This window comes from Perca flavescens, chromosome 12 (genome assembly GCF_004354835.1).
Source record: "Perca flavescens isolate YP-PL-M2 chromosome 12, PFLA_1.0, whole genome shotgun sequence".
In the NCBI taxonomy this organism is placed as follows: Eukaryota; Metazoa; Chordata; class Actinopteri; order Perciformes; family Percidae; genus Perca; species Perca flavescens.
In genome coordinates, this window is record NC_041342.1 from 19,057,377 (window position 1) to 19,075,309 (window position 17,933).

The 17,933-nt window shown below is 40.9% G+C and overlaps 1 protein-coding gene across 1 annotated transcript; it reads left to right on the forward strand.

Moving 5' to 3' along the window:
- The first annotated feature begins 411 nt into the window (after positions 1-411).
- Positions 412-17,446, forward strand: sec62 (SEC62 homolog, preprotein translocation factor). The gene is made up of 8 exons (XM_028593939.1): positions 412-506; positions 10,133-10,241; positions 12,368-12,473; positions 12,781-13,006; positions 14,805-14,900; positions 15,004-15,064; positions 15,318-15,437; positions 16,201-17,446. Exons 1-8 carry the CDS (start codon positions 471-473, stop codon positions 16,728-16,730), a joined length of 1,284 nt encoding a protein of 427 aa, XP_028449740.1. The 5' UTR covers positions 412-470; the 3' UTR covers positions 16,731-17,446.
- The last annotated feature ends 487 nt before the right edge of the window (positions 17,447-17,933 follow it).

Consider the following 17,933-nt stretch of genomic DNA (forward strand, 5'->3'; position numbering starts at 1 on the left):
AAAAGGGAAATACTCATGTAAAGTAGGCCTAAGTAGGCTACTTAAAAATTTTACTCAATCAATCAATGATTTTTTATTTGTCACATGAAATTGCACTGGGTACAATTCTAGTGAAATGTAATCCCATCAGCTCCTTCATCTTGTGCATGATTCATCATGAAGCAGATAGTATTATTATTATTAGTAGTAGTAGTAGTAGTATTAAAATTAGTATCATTACAGTACTTGGGTAAATGTTCTAAGTTACTTTCCACCACTGCTAATAAATACATTACTGAGGTATAAGATAAAAGAAGGTATAAGGTATAAGGTAAAAGATATGCACAAATATGCATAATTGCTTTACTTTAACCTAAATAAAAATTACCGTGTTTTTTTTTTCCAACTACTAATCGGTTAGTCTCGCGACACTACACGCTCCATGCGCGTGCGCAGCCTCGCGCCCGTCAGAGAAGCTGAGTTGGGGGATCATGGCGGAGCGCAGGAGGCACAAGAAACGGATCCAGGTAACATCACTTAATGTATACAAATTTCTGCCCGTGCAAGTTGAAGGACAACAAATAACAACCATGTGATAGTTTACGACCTATTGAGGGATGTTTGTCAACGGCAGCATCCTCATGGGGAGCCAGTAACCGGCGGCAGATGAAGCCAGATGATGGCTAACGGTAGCTAGCATTAGCTGGCTAGCGAAAACAAATGTTAGTGTTTGTATTTTGATTACACTGTTTCGAGCTAATTATTATCTGTATTACCAGTAGCACTCACACAAGAAAGTTGTTGTTATAGGTTCTACTTAGTTGTCTCAACAGTCCACCATCTTTTTTCAGATTGAAAACGTTTTCTGGCTAAGCTGCGTCAGCTCTAACCAGACGTTTACATAACGTTCGGCAATCTGCGGGAACTTTAATTAATGAGTCAACACAGTGCATCACTATCTAACTTATTGTGCAGGTAGCAGCGTTGTGACGTTACTTTGCCTCCAGTAGCGCTTGATTTCAGTCAAAAAAGTTTATAGAGTGGCCGCAGGGTCAGTCAACGTAAACATCACTCCAATGCACGTTTAAAACAAAACAAAACGTGTAGTAGTTTGATTTTTGGATCCCAAGCCTTTCCCCCAAAACCAGACACAATAATTTGATTACTTCACCTGTCACGTGGTAAGAACTGATGAAGACGACATGAACATCAGGCCCATTTCAGATGTCTATTGATACATATGCATTAAAAAACAGATTAGCAAAACTTTGTATTTTAAATATGTGGTTTGAGTTTTTTTGTGTGTAGGGCTGTGCTCCATTGAAGAAATGATTACTCATTCAAATGTATCGACTAATCGATTAGTTGATTTAATCAACAGATCTGTAAATCTTGAGTTTCGCCGCAAAGTGTCATGCAAAAGCACACCACTTGAATTCTTGTGTTTACCAGAGATGTGCTCGTACGTTTTCTTGGAAATAAGTCATTCAGCATGAAAAAATCATAAAACCTGACTAATCGACTAAAGAAATCTAAGTTGACTTGATTAGTCGACTAAGAGGGAGCAGCCCTAGTTGTGTGATAAAACTGGAAACGGAGCAAAATAAAGCATTCACTATGTCGAAGTTCACAGTTGTTAAAACATTTTACTGTTTTTATGTCTAATTGGTAGTTCCATTTTAAGTTGCAGTTTGATTGCTGTCCAGTGGGGCAAATAGTGTATAATTGTCTGTATGTTGATTGCATACTAGTTTCAAAACATACTATACATACTATCAGATTTATTCTAGTACATACTGTATACAGTTAGTATGGATTTGGTACACAGCAATAGTGTCAGACTTAGCTGCATAATTAACAACACATAGCCTACTATTGTGTGGACCACAGTTAAGAGAGGCCTGTTTATTACCAACATCATCACTCTGTATTACACTCAAAATGTCTCTCTTTTTTTTAACCTCTGTTTCTCTTGATAACTAAAATGTGATTTGATTGTGTTTTACCTGACAGCATTCAGGAGCTAAAACTCATTCAAGTGTTTTATATCTATGCTAAAATTGCCATAAATAAATCTACCTTTTATTAAGTTTGTTTCTTAAAGTGATGGTTTGGAGTAATTTATCCTAGGGTCCTTTGCACCATGACCTCGAGCCAAACACCCCCCCAGAAGCCTTTTTCACCTGGGTCTAACATTGGGCAAGTTAGCGTAGAGTAGCGTTAGCAGCTGAATAGCTTAGCGCAGGGGCTAATGGACCCTAACCTGACTCCGCCAGATGGATTGCTTCGCATTTGCTCGGCATATCCATCTGGGAACTTTCCGTTGGAGAACTTTTGGGAAGGGGCGGAATACTGGTTATTTGATTGGATGAACCATCTGTCTATCACCTATGTTGGTGATAGACGGGCCAAATCAACCAATCAGATTTACGAAGCGTATGAAAATACAACCACAAGCCCGCCCCTGCTTCTGCAGGCAAAGCATAGCTCGTAAGCTCAGCATGCATGCAACATGTCAGTAAAGGATATTTGCCATTTGTGTAACGAGAATTTAGGAATAAAAGGCACCATTTCAGGTTCCCGGACCATATTCCAAAAGAAGGATCCAAGAGAATAAAAGCATTAGCGAGCGGCTAACAGAATTAGGGCTACCGCTGGCTGATAATACTGGTTAGCTGATTGGATAAACCATCGGTCTATCACCACCTAACCCACCTCAAAACCAACGCTGATTGGCCCGGTCGTTTGGCTAACGGCTCCAAATTTTCTCTGCCTCAAGATGCCAGACTGATCTGCGAGTGGAAAACTGGAGCTCGCGAGATCAGGACGGTCTCACGAGGCTAAATGGACCCACGTTTGTATCTCGTAAATGACCCCACTAAAAATGCCCGAAATGATACCAAAGGTCTACACTAGTACATATAGGTTATGCACTCATAAAACGATGGATTGGAAAGTTTGTAAGTACACCAGAAGTTTATGTAAATAACACTTGCCTGCTGGCTTCTGCTCTCTGCTGTTGTTGCTGCTGCTGTGAGACGAGTGCTTAGGGACGTCTACAAATTACAACACCAAAAAGAGATGCAACAAAAATATTTTTTAATTTAACTTTTTTTTTAAAGTAAGTGCTGTAATATAACTAGCAGGAGACAAGTAATAATTGAGGTAAGTTTGGAGACATTACATTATTTAATCATTAAATTAATAAATATTTTTGTTGTATCTCTTTTCGGTGTAGTAATTTGAAAAAGCTTCTGGGGGGGGGTTTGGCTCGAGGTCATGGTGCAAAGGACCCTAGAGTAAATTACTCCGAACCATCACTTTAAGAGTTTTAGACATTGTATATCATTGTAGACTAAATATTAATGCATTAGTGTAACAATTCAACAGCACCACAAACTACAGCCTCCAAAATGAACATTCATCCTTCATAGGATTTACTGCAGATTGTTGTTCTAGACTGCACTAGTTTTAGTTTAAGCAAAGTACTTATTTTCGTAACAATCAAGTATCAAAAACTGAGGAGGACACGCTGTTGGATGCTGTCCTCCTCTCCTACTCTTTCTTCAATTCCTAACGAATCTATCTCTTTCTCTCCCAGCGACCCTGACTTTCTGCTTGAGCAGCACTAGTTGAAGCCTGAAAATATTGAACAAATTAATAACAACTAATTACACTGGTCGGACTGTTCAGCTCTGTTTCAGACTGATAGCTCTGGTTCAGGCTCGTCCTCATCCTCAACACGGGCCTTTTTCAGTCGCGGAAAATACTTTTCAATAATCATCTGGATTGAAGCAGCAAACATTCAGCGTAAGAATAAAAAAATGACATAACATTATTTAATTATTACGGTAGTTTATTTGATTCACAGCTGCTACATATAGTGTTTTGACCTCAACAACCCAACTGCATTTTACCTCAAACTTGCGACTAGTTAACTTTCTAAAGCAGTCACAATCGCTTGTTTGCTAAGAGTCGGGTCGGGACTCCAAAATGAACACACTGACAACTAGGGCTGGGCGATACGGAGAAAATCAAATATGATATTGTTGACCAAATACCTTGATATCGATACCGCAACGATATTGTAGTGTTGACTATTGGTGCTTTCACAAAATATTTACACAATGAGATTTTTGATAAATAATCATCAGTAATGTGGATATAATGACTAAGTCGGTAAAGGCAAATAATAGAACAGTTACAACAGTCTGGTAAGTTCAGAAAAGTACATCACTTTACTGTAATGCAGCCTTTAAAACCAGGAAAAGACAACACTTATGCCATATTACGATATCCAAAATCTAAGACGATATCTAGTCTCCAATAACGATATCGATATAATATCTAGCTCTACTGACAACATTGTATTCAGAATATAAAATATTTTTATAGCACTTTTTAATGTGTGATTGTGTAAAGGTGTTCACGAGATAGATACCAACCTTTCATGAACTTGTGAATTTCGCCAGGCGTCTTCTCTCGTTTTCATGGAGAGAGAAGCTGTGTGTGTGTGTAGTCTATGTGAGAGAGAGACATGAGTGACGGAGAGAGCAGGGAAAGGAAATGCAGTTGAACGAATATGCTGCGTGTAAAATTTAATAACGAAATGCAATAAGTGGCGGCCGGTGTTGATTGTGGGGCGCACCGCCACAAAGGAGTATGTGTGGGAAACACTGCAATACAGTCCAACAGCACCACAAACTGACTGTAATGTTAAATCAACACCTCTCTGAAAACCATTTGCAACTTCATAACCCTCATGTAGGAAGTTCTCTGCATGTTCGAGTTCAGATGCATAACAACTCATAATGTTATGACCTTTATGTCTTTAAAGAGGGTTCCAAAGAGCACCACGCTACATTATGCAACAGTTATCTCCTTTTTGACATGATTCCTCTTGATTATTCAGCTCCCATTTTTCATTGTGTATTACCGTATTCAAATTGGGAAATGGGTGTCGTATCTAGCCAAAACTATTATTTGCATATGCGTTTTAAAGACTAGTGCTTTGTTCCTGGTGTGGAGCAATAGCAATCACATACTATGGCTGTTAGAGCAGAGCAGCTAATCCTCATGTGATCAAGCCAGGTAGATCATATAGACGGTGACAGGGGGCTTTCTGTGTAGGGGTCTCATGTAACTGAGCTGTGTGAGTAATACCTGCTTCTTTAAACAAAGGCTGGTTTGATAGCCTCATCTTCCTCATTTTGCTCGCCGGAACCAGCTGGACTGGATAGAGCAGCGCTGACTCTCATTGTGCCAATGCTCTTATTCCCTCTGTGTTGGCATGTGGTTCAGTGCTGCAGGCGGGCAGACAGTGCAGATGTTGTGAGAAGGGAGGATACATTTTGCTAGATACTGTCTACACTGTGCAAGCTTTTTTTTTTTTTTTTTTTCAGCCACTCCGATCACTCAGATACCGCAGAGCTAGTATGTTCATTTGGGGATGAAGGACAGTTAAATGTTCAATGTTGACCCTTTAAATGTAGTATGAACTTGGTCAAGTAGATATTTAATTCACTGGATTAGACAAAACATACACTAAAATCAGGTCATTTTTAATCTCTGTTTTCTAGTTTTTAGTTTAGATAACTAAAATTATCCAGATGTAATAGATTTAAGTCACTCACCACACCTGTTTTACATTAAAAAGGCTGAGCACATTTTAGTGCAATGCAGTGCAGAAGCCCGGATGCAATTACTATTTTTGTTAATCTTATAATGTTCACTTTTCTTGAGTGACAGAGGTTTTATTGATGTCACTTTATAATAATTTTTTAATATGGTCATAGTTCGGGCTGTTGTATGGACAAAATAGTAGGTATACTTTACAGCATAATATATGTGCACTACAACAGAAGGCTGTGCAATTAACCACATTTTTAATCGTGCTTATGAGTTCCGCTCACAACAATCACAAAAACAGTAATCGAGAAAAATTATTATTTTGCACATTACCTTTTGCAAGCAAACTCTTATTTTGTCTTGTGTTCAGAATGAGAAAAAAAAGTTTAAACAGGAAAAGTATTTAGGGAAATTTCTAGGGCTGTCCCAGACGATTCTTTTTTAAACGATTAATCTAGCGATAATTTTTTCAATTAGTCGACTATCTAACTATTCATTTTTCGATGAATCTAACGATACATTTTTCAATTAGCGATTATTTTCCCATTGCTCAATTATTAACAATTTACACACAACAAATTTCAATAAGGTTCAAGTCTCTATTTATTAAAATTGTTTAACACTGCACTGTTCAAGTAAAAGGAATTTGTAGATGTAGGCTATCAATCCAACAACAAAATAAAGTCACTTTCAAGAGGAATATAAAAATAAAAACTTAAAGTAAACAGAGCAAGTGCAAAAAGAGTAGCCTGTATTTGCTTTTTTTAACAGTAGTAGGTAAAATAATAAATAAGCTCTGTTTAACATCCAAGCTCTTTTCCCTTTAATCTTACAGTAAAAAAAAAGTATCATATGAAAGCAACATATGAAATCCGATGTATCAAATAAATCCAACATACAGCAAGTTGCAGAGTGTCTAATATAACAGTCTGTAATTGATTGGGTCACTCATGATGATGGTAAACCAAAAAAATAACACTGCAGACTGACAGCGTTTGATGATGCTTATTGTTAAGTCATAGCGGGGCATTAAAACGAATCAACGGACTACTACTGGGAACAGATTGCGTGTCACTATGTTGATAATTGCACACGTCTACAGTGCACGTTGTGCCCGAGCCCAATTTTTAACCTGACAATTTTTTTTATATGTGGGTCGTTATAACTGACGTTATAAAGGAGATATCTGAAACAATTATCGAAGACAGATGGGGGAAGACACAATTTAGCACAGTTCACCTCACACTCAAGTCAGTGCAGGACATCTACCCAGAGCTACGGGAGAAGCTGGAGAGGCATAGCTTTCTCCCCAACCAATTAGGCTAATAAAGTAATGATTAAAAAAACACAAATACTTGATGAAGGTCCCGGGCCGAGGATAGTGGCGCGTTTGACCGGTGGTTGACCGTTTCAACGTTAACCGGTCAAAATTATTGTTAGTCGGTTAAAAAAAAAAATAAATGTGATCTCTAATTTAAGCAATTATAGATATTGGAATAAACGCTACTACAGTTAGCCATCTCATTCCAAAATGTTTTTCTTCTGTGAAGTGAAATAATCCCTCACGCAAAATTTTTCATAAGGCATAAAAAAAAAAAAAATTGTTTGGTTCCGGTTTGTTGTCTGTTGAGTTCATGGGTCGATAGGAAATTTATTTTATTTTTTTCCCAGTGGCAGCAAGGGATAAGTAGGATTTTTTTTTTTGCCTTTACAGTAGCGATGGATACTCAATATTTTCATAACATAGCCTACCTGTTACTACATGTACAGTTGTCGCTTAATAAATTGAAAACATGTACTGTAATTCACGTGCATATTAAGTAGCCACGTGTATTTGTTTTGGTCTTATAATACAGCCACAGGTTTACCGCTCCAGCGGAGAGGATGGTTCGTTTAGACAGCAGCTACGTTTACAAGAGTTTGTCCAAAAAAATCAAGATTCGTTGCAAACTAAGAAACAGACTACAAACTGACATCTTTCATTTTAGCTTGTTTGTAAAGTCGCTATTTGCAGAGTAGAGCTTTGTTTGCACAGCGCGGTGAACAAGAGTGGACAGTGAAGAGCAGACTGAAAAATCGGTTTCTACATGTTTCAATTTGCCTGTAGAACAGGTAGGTGGGTATTGATAAATATTGACTCTTTAATCATGGAGGGTTTATTGTAGGCTTCTTACAGTTAACGAGTGTACTGTTAGTTCATCTGCGCAAGCGGAAGTAAATAATGTGTAAGCTGTAGCTATCGTTTCCAGCCAGTTACATGTGCTGCGTGAAGTAACCCAGACACCTCGGCTCTGCTGTGTGTGTGTGTGTGTGTGTGTGTGTGTGTGTGTGTGTGTGTGTGTGTGTGTGTGTGTGTGTGTGTGTGTGTGTGTGTGTGTGTGTGTGTGTGTGTGTGTGTGTGTGTGTGTGTGTGTGTGTGTGTGTGTGTGTGTGTGTGCGCGCGTGTGTGTGTGTGTGTGTGTGTGTGTGTGTGTGTGTGTGTGCGCGCGCGCGTGCGTGTGTGTGTGTGCGCGCGCGTGTGTGCGCGCGCGCGCGTGTGTGTGCGTGTGTGTGCGCGCGCGTGTGTGTTTGTGCGCGTGTGTGCGCGTGCGTGCACCGCTGTTCAGAATCCCGTCTATCTTCCATAATGCAACGCTTGTATCCAAAGGAATTGTGTTGTAAAGTTGTCATTAGCTTCACTGCTGTTAGCCACCTCCATTGAGCCCCAGGGACATGCTGTAACGTTAGAGCACTCTAAAGGGGGTTTACCTTTCATTTGATCGTGTTTGCTTGCTACGTTGCCATCCTCTTGAACGACATTAAACACAACATATAGTTCATGAGTGGTTTCATCTGCCCTGTCTGACGTGTTGAAGCTCCCCGGCAGCGCAGTAGCTGGCCGCAGTGGCCGGTGAGGGCTGCTTGAAGGCGCCGTCCTCACGCTGCTGCTGCCGTAAAACTGGACACGGCAACGTTAAGTGCCGCTGCGGCGACATCGGGTCCTCTTCCAGCATTGCTGGAGCAAACGGGCATCTTGCATCGCAAGAGTGCTGTACAAAAATGTAATTATAGTTCGCCTTAAACTTTTTATTTGTGTATTTATTTAATTAGTATCATTTCTTGTCCAAGCTCATAAAATAAATTTGGGTCGCACATTAATTGACAGGGTCGGTCGGAAACTGCTGTATGGGATTTAAAAGACGTGTGTGTGTGTGTGTGTGTGTGTGTGTGTGTGTGTGTGTGTGTGTGTGTGTGTGTGTGTGTGTGTGTGTGTGTGTGTGTGTGTGTGTGTGTGTGTGTGTGTGTGTGTGTGTGGTGTTTTGCTGCTGTTATCCTGACTCAGGGAGGCATTTTAAAGCAGTTACACACCAACCAGACGGCCGACCATTGGCAGAAAAGCCAGTCGGACTGATCAGTCGGGTCCCCGAGGTCCAAAAAACTGCCTCAGAACACACTGCGGCAACACCGACCTGAGCGTACGCTCTGCGCGAAACGTAATACGTCTCCATAGCAGCAGGCGGCGCTACTCTGTATTGTTGCCCAAGAAATGAAAACCGGCAGCTGATAGGACAAACGAGTCACGTGGGTTTGTTTTCTCTGGAAATTCAAAGCCAGACTGTCATGGCGGCCGTTCAGAATACAGTCTCATATTGTACTAAAATAGTTCACTGAAACATGTTTCTGAAAACATTTTAAGCGAGAAATAGGCCGTGCAGTTGCTGAATCAGTTGAATGAGTCAGTTTAAAAGATTTTCGTCAGATTTTGAGAGACTAGTCACGCTCATTCCGCTCGTCATTTCCGGGTGAGTCTCGACTGCCCTGTCTCCGACTGAACATGTCAGGTCGGCCAAAATGAAGGCCGACAGTCCCTCAGACGGACGACGGCGTGGAACACACCGAACACTCGAGTCACTGACCTCGCCAGACTGTCCAACGGCCAATTATCGGCCTGGTGTGTCAGCGCCCTTACAAAGTCTACAGACTACCACGTTGTTGTTGGCATTAAGAGTAAAATACTCCCACACATTAGAAGACCGTGTGCAAGCCTTTTTCTCAACCTGTTGCGAGGAATCCATACTTGAGCTGTTGCTGGAGGCAGCCGGTTATTTATAGATTTCTACGCGTGACGCGTCAACGCAAATTATTTGTGTTGATGCATTTACGTAATCGATTACGTTGACGAAACCTCCCAGCCCTAGAAATTTCACAGTTTAAGGTTAATAACGAGTAATCGTGTTAAATAATCACCTGCAGGCCAGCGTCTGAGGACCGCATGTTTTGGGGTGGGGTGTATGATAGAGGAGGTTGGAGAGGTACAGTGGGGCCAGGGCATGGTGGGATTTGTAGGTGAGAAGGAGGATTTTATATTTGATGCAGGACTTAATTGGGAGCCAGTGAAGGTGGATGAGGGTTGGGGTGATGTGCTGCCACGTCTTGGTGTGGGTGAGGACCCTGACGGCAGAGTTATATAGTAAAGTATCATTGACTGAGTGTGATATTGTTTTCATGCGTGTATATTCATCTGTGTGTTTGTCTGGTCCTGCAGGAGGTGAGCGAGCCTACCAAGGAGGAGAAGGCGGTGGCCAAGTACCTCCGATTCAACTGCCCAACCAAGTCCACCAACATGATGGGCCACCGAGTCGACTATTTTATTGGTTAGTGCTCAGCTGTGGGATGTGAGGCAACAGGCACAACACCAACCTACACATACTGGGTGGAGTGTGAATCAGGGGATCAAACACTGCCTTCTGTTTGTTTTCGAACACAGGCAGAGATTCAGTTGCATTTGATTTTGTCACAGTGATTAAAAACCTGTGGTGTTTTTCACACAAGTATGTTTAGGGCAAACTCTGTGTCACATTATCGAAGAGTTGTCAAATTCTTAAACAAATGTTTCCGCTGCAGTCCCATTTACAGACCTGACCCAGCAACACAGTATTTATACTAGTCTTGTTTTGCATAGTGCAGTATGTTTGTTAGTGTTGTGAAATGCTGTTTGCTTAGTCAGTAGTTGTGTATAGAAGAGGTTATGACTGCTGAGGCCGCTTATTCCTCTCATCACCATCACATGACCTTACAGTTTCTTATCGTTGCTTTGGACAGCTGTTTACAGCATGTAGCCATTTTTCAAGGTTAATTTGTCAGATAAAGGGATAAGTAGACATACTTACAGTGGCTATGATCAATATTTTTAACAAGAATTAATCAAATTAAATTGTGAAAGAGGTGGTCGTAGAGACTTACTGAAGCTGCAGCTCCCCTCAGCTTCATAAAGCTTTTATAGTGAGTCTCACTTCATTGTAGGGCTGGGTGATATGGAGAAAATCAAATATCGCGATATTTTTGACCAAACACCTCCTATTGATACCGCAACGATATGTAGTGTTGACTATTGGTGCTTTCACAAAATAGTTACACAATGAGATTTTTGATAAATAATCATCAGTAATGTGGATATAATGACTAAGTGGGTAAAGGCAAATAATAACAACAGTCTGGTAAGTTCAGAAAATGACGTAACTTTACTGTAATGCAGCCTTTAAAACCAGGAAAAGACAACACTTATGCCATATTACGATATTACAATGTCCAAAATCTAAGACGATATTTAGTCTCATATCACGATATCGATATAATATCGATATATTGCCTAGCTTTACTTCATTGTTTAGCTGTCTAGCCACAGCCTTAGCGTGCATTCACATTGCCTGAAAGCACAGGTCTGCCCATTCATTTTGAATGGGGGTAGTGCGTTTAGGCTGTGGCGAGGGGTGCCACACGGGGAGATGAAAAAGAACGCAGAAACAAATGTTGAGACGATTCAACTTTTGGAGAAACACAACCTCACGTCACGCTGCAGTGGCTAACCATGTGCCCGGCAATCAGACTTGTCTGTCGGTTTTGAGGCGGTGTGAGAGGCCCGTACAGTACACACATCGGGGGGTTTAAAGAAAACAGGACATCACATACATGGGGCTTTTTAGTGACACTCCCACACCACCCTGCGGCAAATCGCCTGATCCCTGGAGGCTGATGTGAACGCAGCTTTACTGTTTTGGTTCACTCTCACTGCTCTCATAGCATTGTTTTCAGCCACAGCAGGCAGCTATTTTCTAAAAACCCACAGTATACTACTACCTGCTTCTTATGACCCTGTGGTCATAACACTGCTCTATACCAAACAGCAGACAGACACAGCGACCAGCTGGTGAACACCGTGGAGTTAGCAGCTAAACAGCCAAATGTTTCCCTCAGGAGTTTGTAGAGACCAAAGCAGAGATAAAAGAGATTGAATATTGGACTTACATTCCTCAGGTGGACGCAAACATGACTCCACATGAATGATAATGTTGGTCTGTAACTACTAGATGTGTAAATAAGCAAGTCTTCGCTTACAAGCTAGCAGTATCAACTTTTTTTTTTTTTTTTAGCAGTATCAATTTATAAAGTGATGATAGCGTCAGTGTTGTGTTCACAACTTGTTTCTGCTGCCCCCAATTGGCCAAAAAGCAGGACATTTTACTCCATCTAAACTACTGCCCTCTGTTCTGTTTTGTATTCAGTTTTTAGATAAATGGAATAATAAATATATATATATTCCACGTGCATTAATGTAGTGAATTTTCATTCAACATAGGCTATGAATTTTTTCGCACTTATGGCAATTATTCAGCTTCTACACAGCTGATAAAAACACAGTTTACCAGAATAATCACTGAATGACATTTTCAGACCCTGTACCACTCTGTGTTTTTTAATATCTTTGTGTCCCTATATTTAGCCTCCAAGGCAGTGGACTGTCTGATGGACTCCAAGTGGGCCAAGGCCAAGAAGGGAGAGGAGGCGCTGTTCACCACCAGGGAGTCTGTGTTGGATTACTGCAACAGGTTAGCTTTCTAACACACCTTGCTACCTGTCTGATGTTGTAGATGAATAATTATTTGTCATGTGCAGTGATTTTATTCCAAAATACGGTATCTAAGCATTTGATACATATGCTTGCAATATGGTCACTGGTATATAGGGCTGCAAACTAACCGTTGTTTTCACTATCAATTAATTCACTGGTTATTTTCTTGATTTGTCAATTAATTGTTTGGTCTATATAATGTACAGAAATATTGAAAACCGTCCTACAAATCAGTGGTAAATAACCAGCCCTTATAACCAGTCATTCTCCTCCGTCCTCTGTAGACTCCTAAAGAAGCAATTCTTCCACCGGGCTCTCAAAGTGATGAAGAAAAAGCCTGAGAAAGAAACCAAGAAAGAGAAGGAGAAAGAGAAGGAGAAAGAGAAGGAGAAAGATAAGGATAAAGAGAAGACCAAGGGTGACAGCAGCAAAGAGGAGGAGAGAAAAGGGAAGAAGGAGAAAGAGAAGAAGAAAGAGTCTGAGGCTGTTGAAACCAAGAAAGAGAAGAACGTACGTGATCTAACACTGTTGACCTCTATGTTGACAAAACCCCTCAGATTATATCTGTCTTCACAAGATAGTGTTGTCACTGTTGCGGCTTTTATGTTTGGCCTAAGCATCTCCCATTAAAAATTAGGTATTTGGTAAAATACGAAATGCCATGAATACTGTTTACAAATTTTGTGGATGAAAATGCTTATGCTTTACTGTCAGTAACATCAGTATATTTACACTGCTATGACAGAGGGATCCATCTGAAATGAGGTGTTGCGCAGTTTACAGACTCCCCCTCACACTGATTTCAGTATTGTATGTTTTTTTTAATGAGTGGTCAGAGTTGCCTTGACACTGCTGAACTTGACAGTAAACGGGTGGATATTGACTGCTGTACACAGAGCTTTAGAAATCAGGAAAGAAAAATCTCAGTGTGCTCATGGTGGAAAATTAACAGGTTAGGTTTTTTTGGGCCAAATACCAGTTTGAGTTAATAATGTGACCAGCCAACTATAACCAACTGAAATGCTGCATTCAGTGTAGATCTTTCAATAACATTAACACTTAAAGTACAAGTTTAGGTACTACTCTCATTCACTTTCTTGCCTAGAATGATGAAAAAACTGTAAATTATAATTTTTACACTTTAGTTTTGTATAGCGTAAATAGACAACATACAACATGTTAGGTAGTAAGCTATAGAGGTGCCGGTAGGTGGATTTTGTTACCTTTCTGGCACAGTCAGCTAGCTGTTTCCCACTAAGATAAATTAGCCGGCTGCTGTCTGTAGCTTCATTTTTATCGTACAGACATGAGAGTGGTATCATCTAGTTCTCGGCAAGAAACTGAATAAGCACATTTCCTTTTTATAAGCATGTTTTTAACGTAAATCCCACAGTTAGCATAAGGTTAAGTTTCAGGCTATGATCTGTCTCTCTAATTCCCCTTTCACACCAAGGGCTCAACCAGGGTTGATATTGTGTTTGAAAGTGTTAACCCGCTTTGATCAACTCGGCTTCGCAACCCAGGTTGATATGTGGGTCAAACGCAGGTCCATTTCAATGTGAATTGCACGAGACCAGGGTTGCAAACAACCGGGGAAGGACAAATTATGTCATTGTTTGGAAAAGGAGGTGCCCAGTCGTGAATTGTCACTGGTCTTTTTTTTATAATGAGCCAGGGAAGCCAACAGCAAAGCCTAACTTTACTTTAATGTTAATCGTCATGGGCGGCGCTAACCGCCGGACAGAGCCACAGTGCCACTGAAAAATAGCCTCTGGAAGGAACTCCGTCTTCTTCTCTTCGTTCAAAAGTTGTTTTAGTCGTGCAACAGAAAACTCAGATTGGACAGATAGACTAGCTAGCTGTCTGGATTTACTCTGCAGAGATCTGAGGAGCAGTTAACAATAGACCTCATAAATCGACCGGAGTTTAAAATTACAACACAAAGAAAGCAAAAGGTAACGGACATCCGGACGAAAAGAGTGACATCTGGCGGAATTTTCGTCAGAACAAGAGCAAGCCTGGAAGTGGAACGTCATGGATATAGACTAAACAAAGAGAAATGTTCTCCCCTCGTTCAAAAAAAAAAAAAAAAAAGGTTTTTGAATAAACCTTCCATGACCAGGAATCAACCCGTGTTGACTGGCTTGGTTTGAATTGACAAAAGAACGACCCTGGTCATTGGTGTAAAAGAGGTATTACCAATCCCCCCCCCCACACACACACACTGTGACTGCAGTATGTGTGATTTCTAAGTAAACATACAGATTTCATATATAATATGTGTTTATTTAATTATACATTCTCATAGGATGACAGTCCTGGAACCCCCAAGAAGAAGAAAGAGGTGAAGAAGAAGTTTAAACTGGAGCCTCATGAGGATCAGCTGTTTCTAGATGGAAATGAGGTGAGTGTGCTAAGAGCATAAATATGTATATATGTGGGAGAAGTGTTTGTGATCCTGAAAGACATCAAAACCCAAAATGTGTCTCTTTTCTTTCTTTTTCTAGGTGTATGTGTGGATTTACGATCCTGTTCATTTTAAGACATTTGCCATGGGACTGATACTCGGTGAGTCAGAGGTTGAAAATCATAAATGGAGTTCTTTTGAAAAAGAACTGAATGTAGGGTTATCTTTTGCTGATGGCAGAGATTGTTTGTACTCACCATCCACGTGTGTGTGTGTGTGTGTGTGTGTGTGTGTGTGTGTGTGTGTGTGTGTGTGTGTGTGTGTGTGTGTGTGTGTGTGTGTGTGTGTGTGTGTGTGTGTGTGTGTGTGTGTGTGTGTGTGTGTGTGTGTGTGTGTGTGTGTTCTGTCTTTCAGTCATTGCCGTGATAGCAGCCACACTGTTCCCCCTGTGGCCAGCAGAAATGCGTGTAGGAGTTTACTATCTAAGTGTTGCGGCAGGCTGCTTTGTAGCCAGTATATTGCTTCTTGCTGTTGGTAAGTACATTTACTTCATATCTATCTATCATAACATTTTAAATATAAATGTCTCCCTAGCCATTTTTAATTTGCATAGGAATTTGAGTTTTTAGCAGTAGTTCCCAGCTTTTTTCTCTTGTGGCACCTTTAATTTCCATGTCATCGCCAGTTGCGTATGTCTAATGGGTGTGGCTAGTTCAAACATTTATCTTTTTCTTGTTTTATTAGAAGAAGAAAAAAATCTGTTCCTAAGAAGGAAAATGACCCAGTAGTTCAAAAGAAAAGATTAAGGGTTTAATATGTTTCAAACAAAATAGTTCACAGCAGTATTCATTTCAGCCTAGTAGTATATTTCTATAAAATAAATAAAACCTGCATCCCCATAGGAATGCTGTCAGCAAGAATGATATTTTTCCTAGCTGTATATACTTAATTTAATTTTTTCAATAAATTGTTCAGTTCTTTAGTTAAGACAAAGACAGCACGGCTTTATTTGTATGGCTCCTTTCAAACAGAGAGGCAATTTTTATAATCAAAGAAATGCATTTGTAAAATTAACTAAAATAGAATAAAATAATAACACATGAGGGATACAGTTACAACGATGTAATTAGTTGTAAATTGCCCCATATTCAGTAAGTGGAATAAAAGTGTTGTAGACAAATATTCAGTCACAGGTGAGCAGCAGAGGGTTTTATCTAGATATGAATACCACTAGAGTTAGATGTATGAATTCCTGTCGATTCAAATTGATCCCACTGGTTGTCACCTCTGTCTTCAGCCCGCTGCATCCTCTTCCTGATCATCTGGCTGGTGACTGGCGGGCGCCACCATTTCTGGTTCCTCCCCAACTTGACTGCAGATGTCGGTTTCATCGACTCGTTCCGGCCGCTCTACACCCATGAGTACAAAGGACCGCGAGCCAGCAATAAGAAGGGCTCAGACAAGACGGACGAGAAGGACAACGATGGCAACAAGGCTCAGAAGTCAGACAGTGATGACAAATCAGACAGCGAGAAGAAGGACGGCGATGAGGAAGAGGAAGAGGAGGAGGAGGAAGGCAAAGAGGCCGAGGAGAGTAAAGAAGCAGAGGGGGAGGGAACGGGGGCAGACCGCCACTCAGACACAGACAGCGACCGCCGGGAGGAAGAAGGCTCGCAGCACAGCAACGGGAACGACTTTGAGATGATCACCAGGGAGGAGCTGGAGCAGCACACAGAGGAGGAAGACCAAGAGGAGGAAGACGAGGAGACGCAAGAGAGGAAAGAAGGGGGTGAAAGTGAGACTAAACCCCAGACTGCTGAAACATAAACTTCTTACAATCCCATCACTCTCTACTTTCTCTCTCTCTGGCCTTTCCTCCCTTCTCCTGTGATCCCAGGACCTGCTATTCCGGCCTCTCTGAGCCTGCTGAGGCAGAGGAGAGGCTTCATCTCTTCTTGTTGAGATCTTCCACTAAACCGTTCCAATAGAACAGTACTGGGATAGACACAACGATGAAAAGTAAACGGCTACGACAATGGGGGGGAAATCTAAAAGAAGCCTTATTGTGGATCTTATTCCTCCCACCTAAATGTTATTTATGTAAAAGTGAAAACTGCCACTGACATGTTTGCCTGAGGAAGTTGTCAACAAAAAAATCAAACCAACAAACCGCGCTGATAGAGAGTTTTTGTTTTTTTTGTCTTTTTCATTTTTGGTTTCTGGTTTTCATCTCAAGTTTCTTTTTGTCATTTCAACTCAAAATGTTTTATTTTTGTCCCCTCTCTTTGGTTACATTTGGATGTGAGGTCAAAGCGAAGAAGAGCTATAATGCTAAACTGACCAGTAAGCGAAGACGTGCTGGTTTCTTGTTGGTACAATCTAACGTGATTGTACCAAGAAAGCCCCCGTTCTTTCACCTTTTGTTGGTGTTTTGGTGAGACCGTCTGATAGCTTTCTCAGGCAGCCCTTAAAGGCCCTGACACACCAACCCGATAATCGGCCGTCGGACAGTCTGGCCAGGTCAGTGACTCGAGTCTGTTCGGTGTTCCAAGGCACTTTTTGGACTTCGGGGAGCCGACTGATCAGTCCAACTGCCTTTTCTGCAGACGGTCGGCCATCGGGTTGGTGTGTCAGGGCCTTAAAGCAAAGTAACCTGCTTTGAAACCCGAACCAAGCCAGATGGACCAAATCCTGTAGTTTACTCAAAGGACCCTAAAAGTCAACCATGATGTGGCTGGATGGAGTATTATGAAAGCAGAGTAGCACGGCTCCTTGAGGTACTTGCCATTTTCAGTAAGAAAAAAATGTCTTCATTTTTTTTTTTAAATGGCTGGTGATCATAGTGCAATCCTCTACACAGTCTGAAGTAGTTCATGTTTAATAATGTGGGACTCATCTTTAAGAGTAAATGTGAGCAACTGGGATACAGCTAGCATACTTCATCAAAGCTAGAAGATGCTACATTCACTGGTTAACTGTCTATTTGCAAACAGAACCAGATATAAAGTAAACTCTAGTGCCAAACACAAC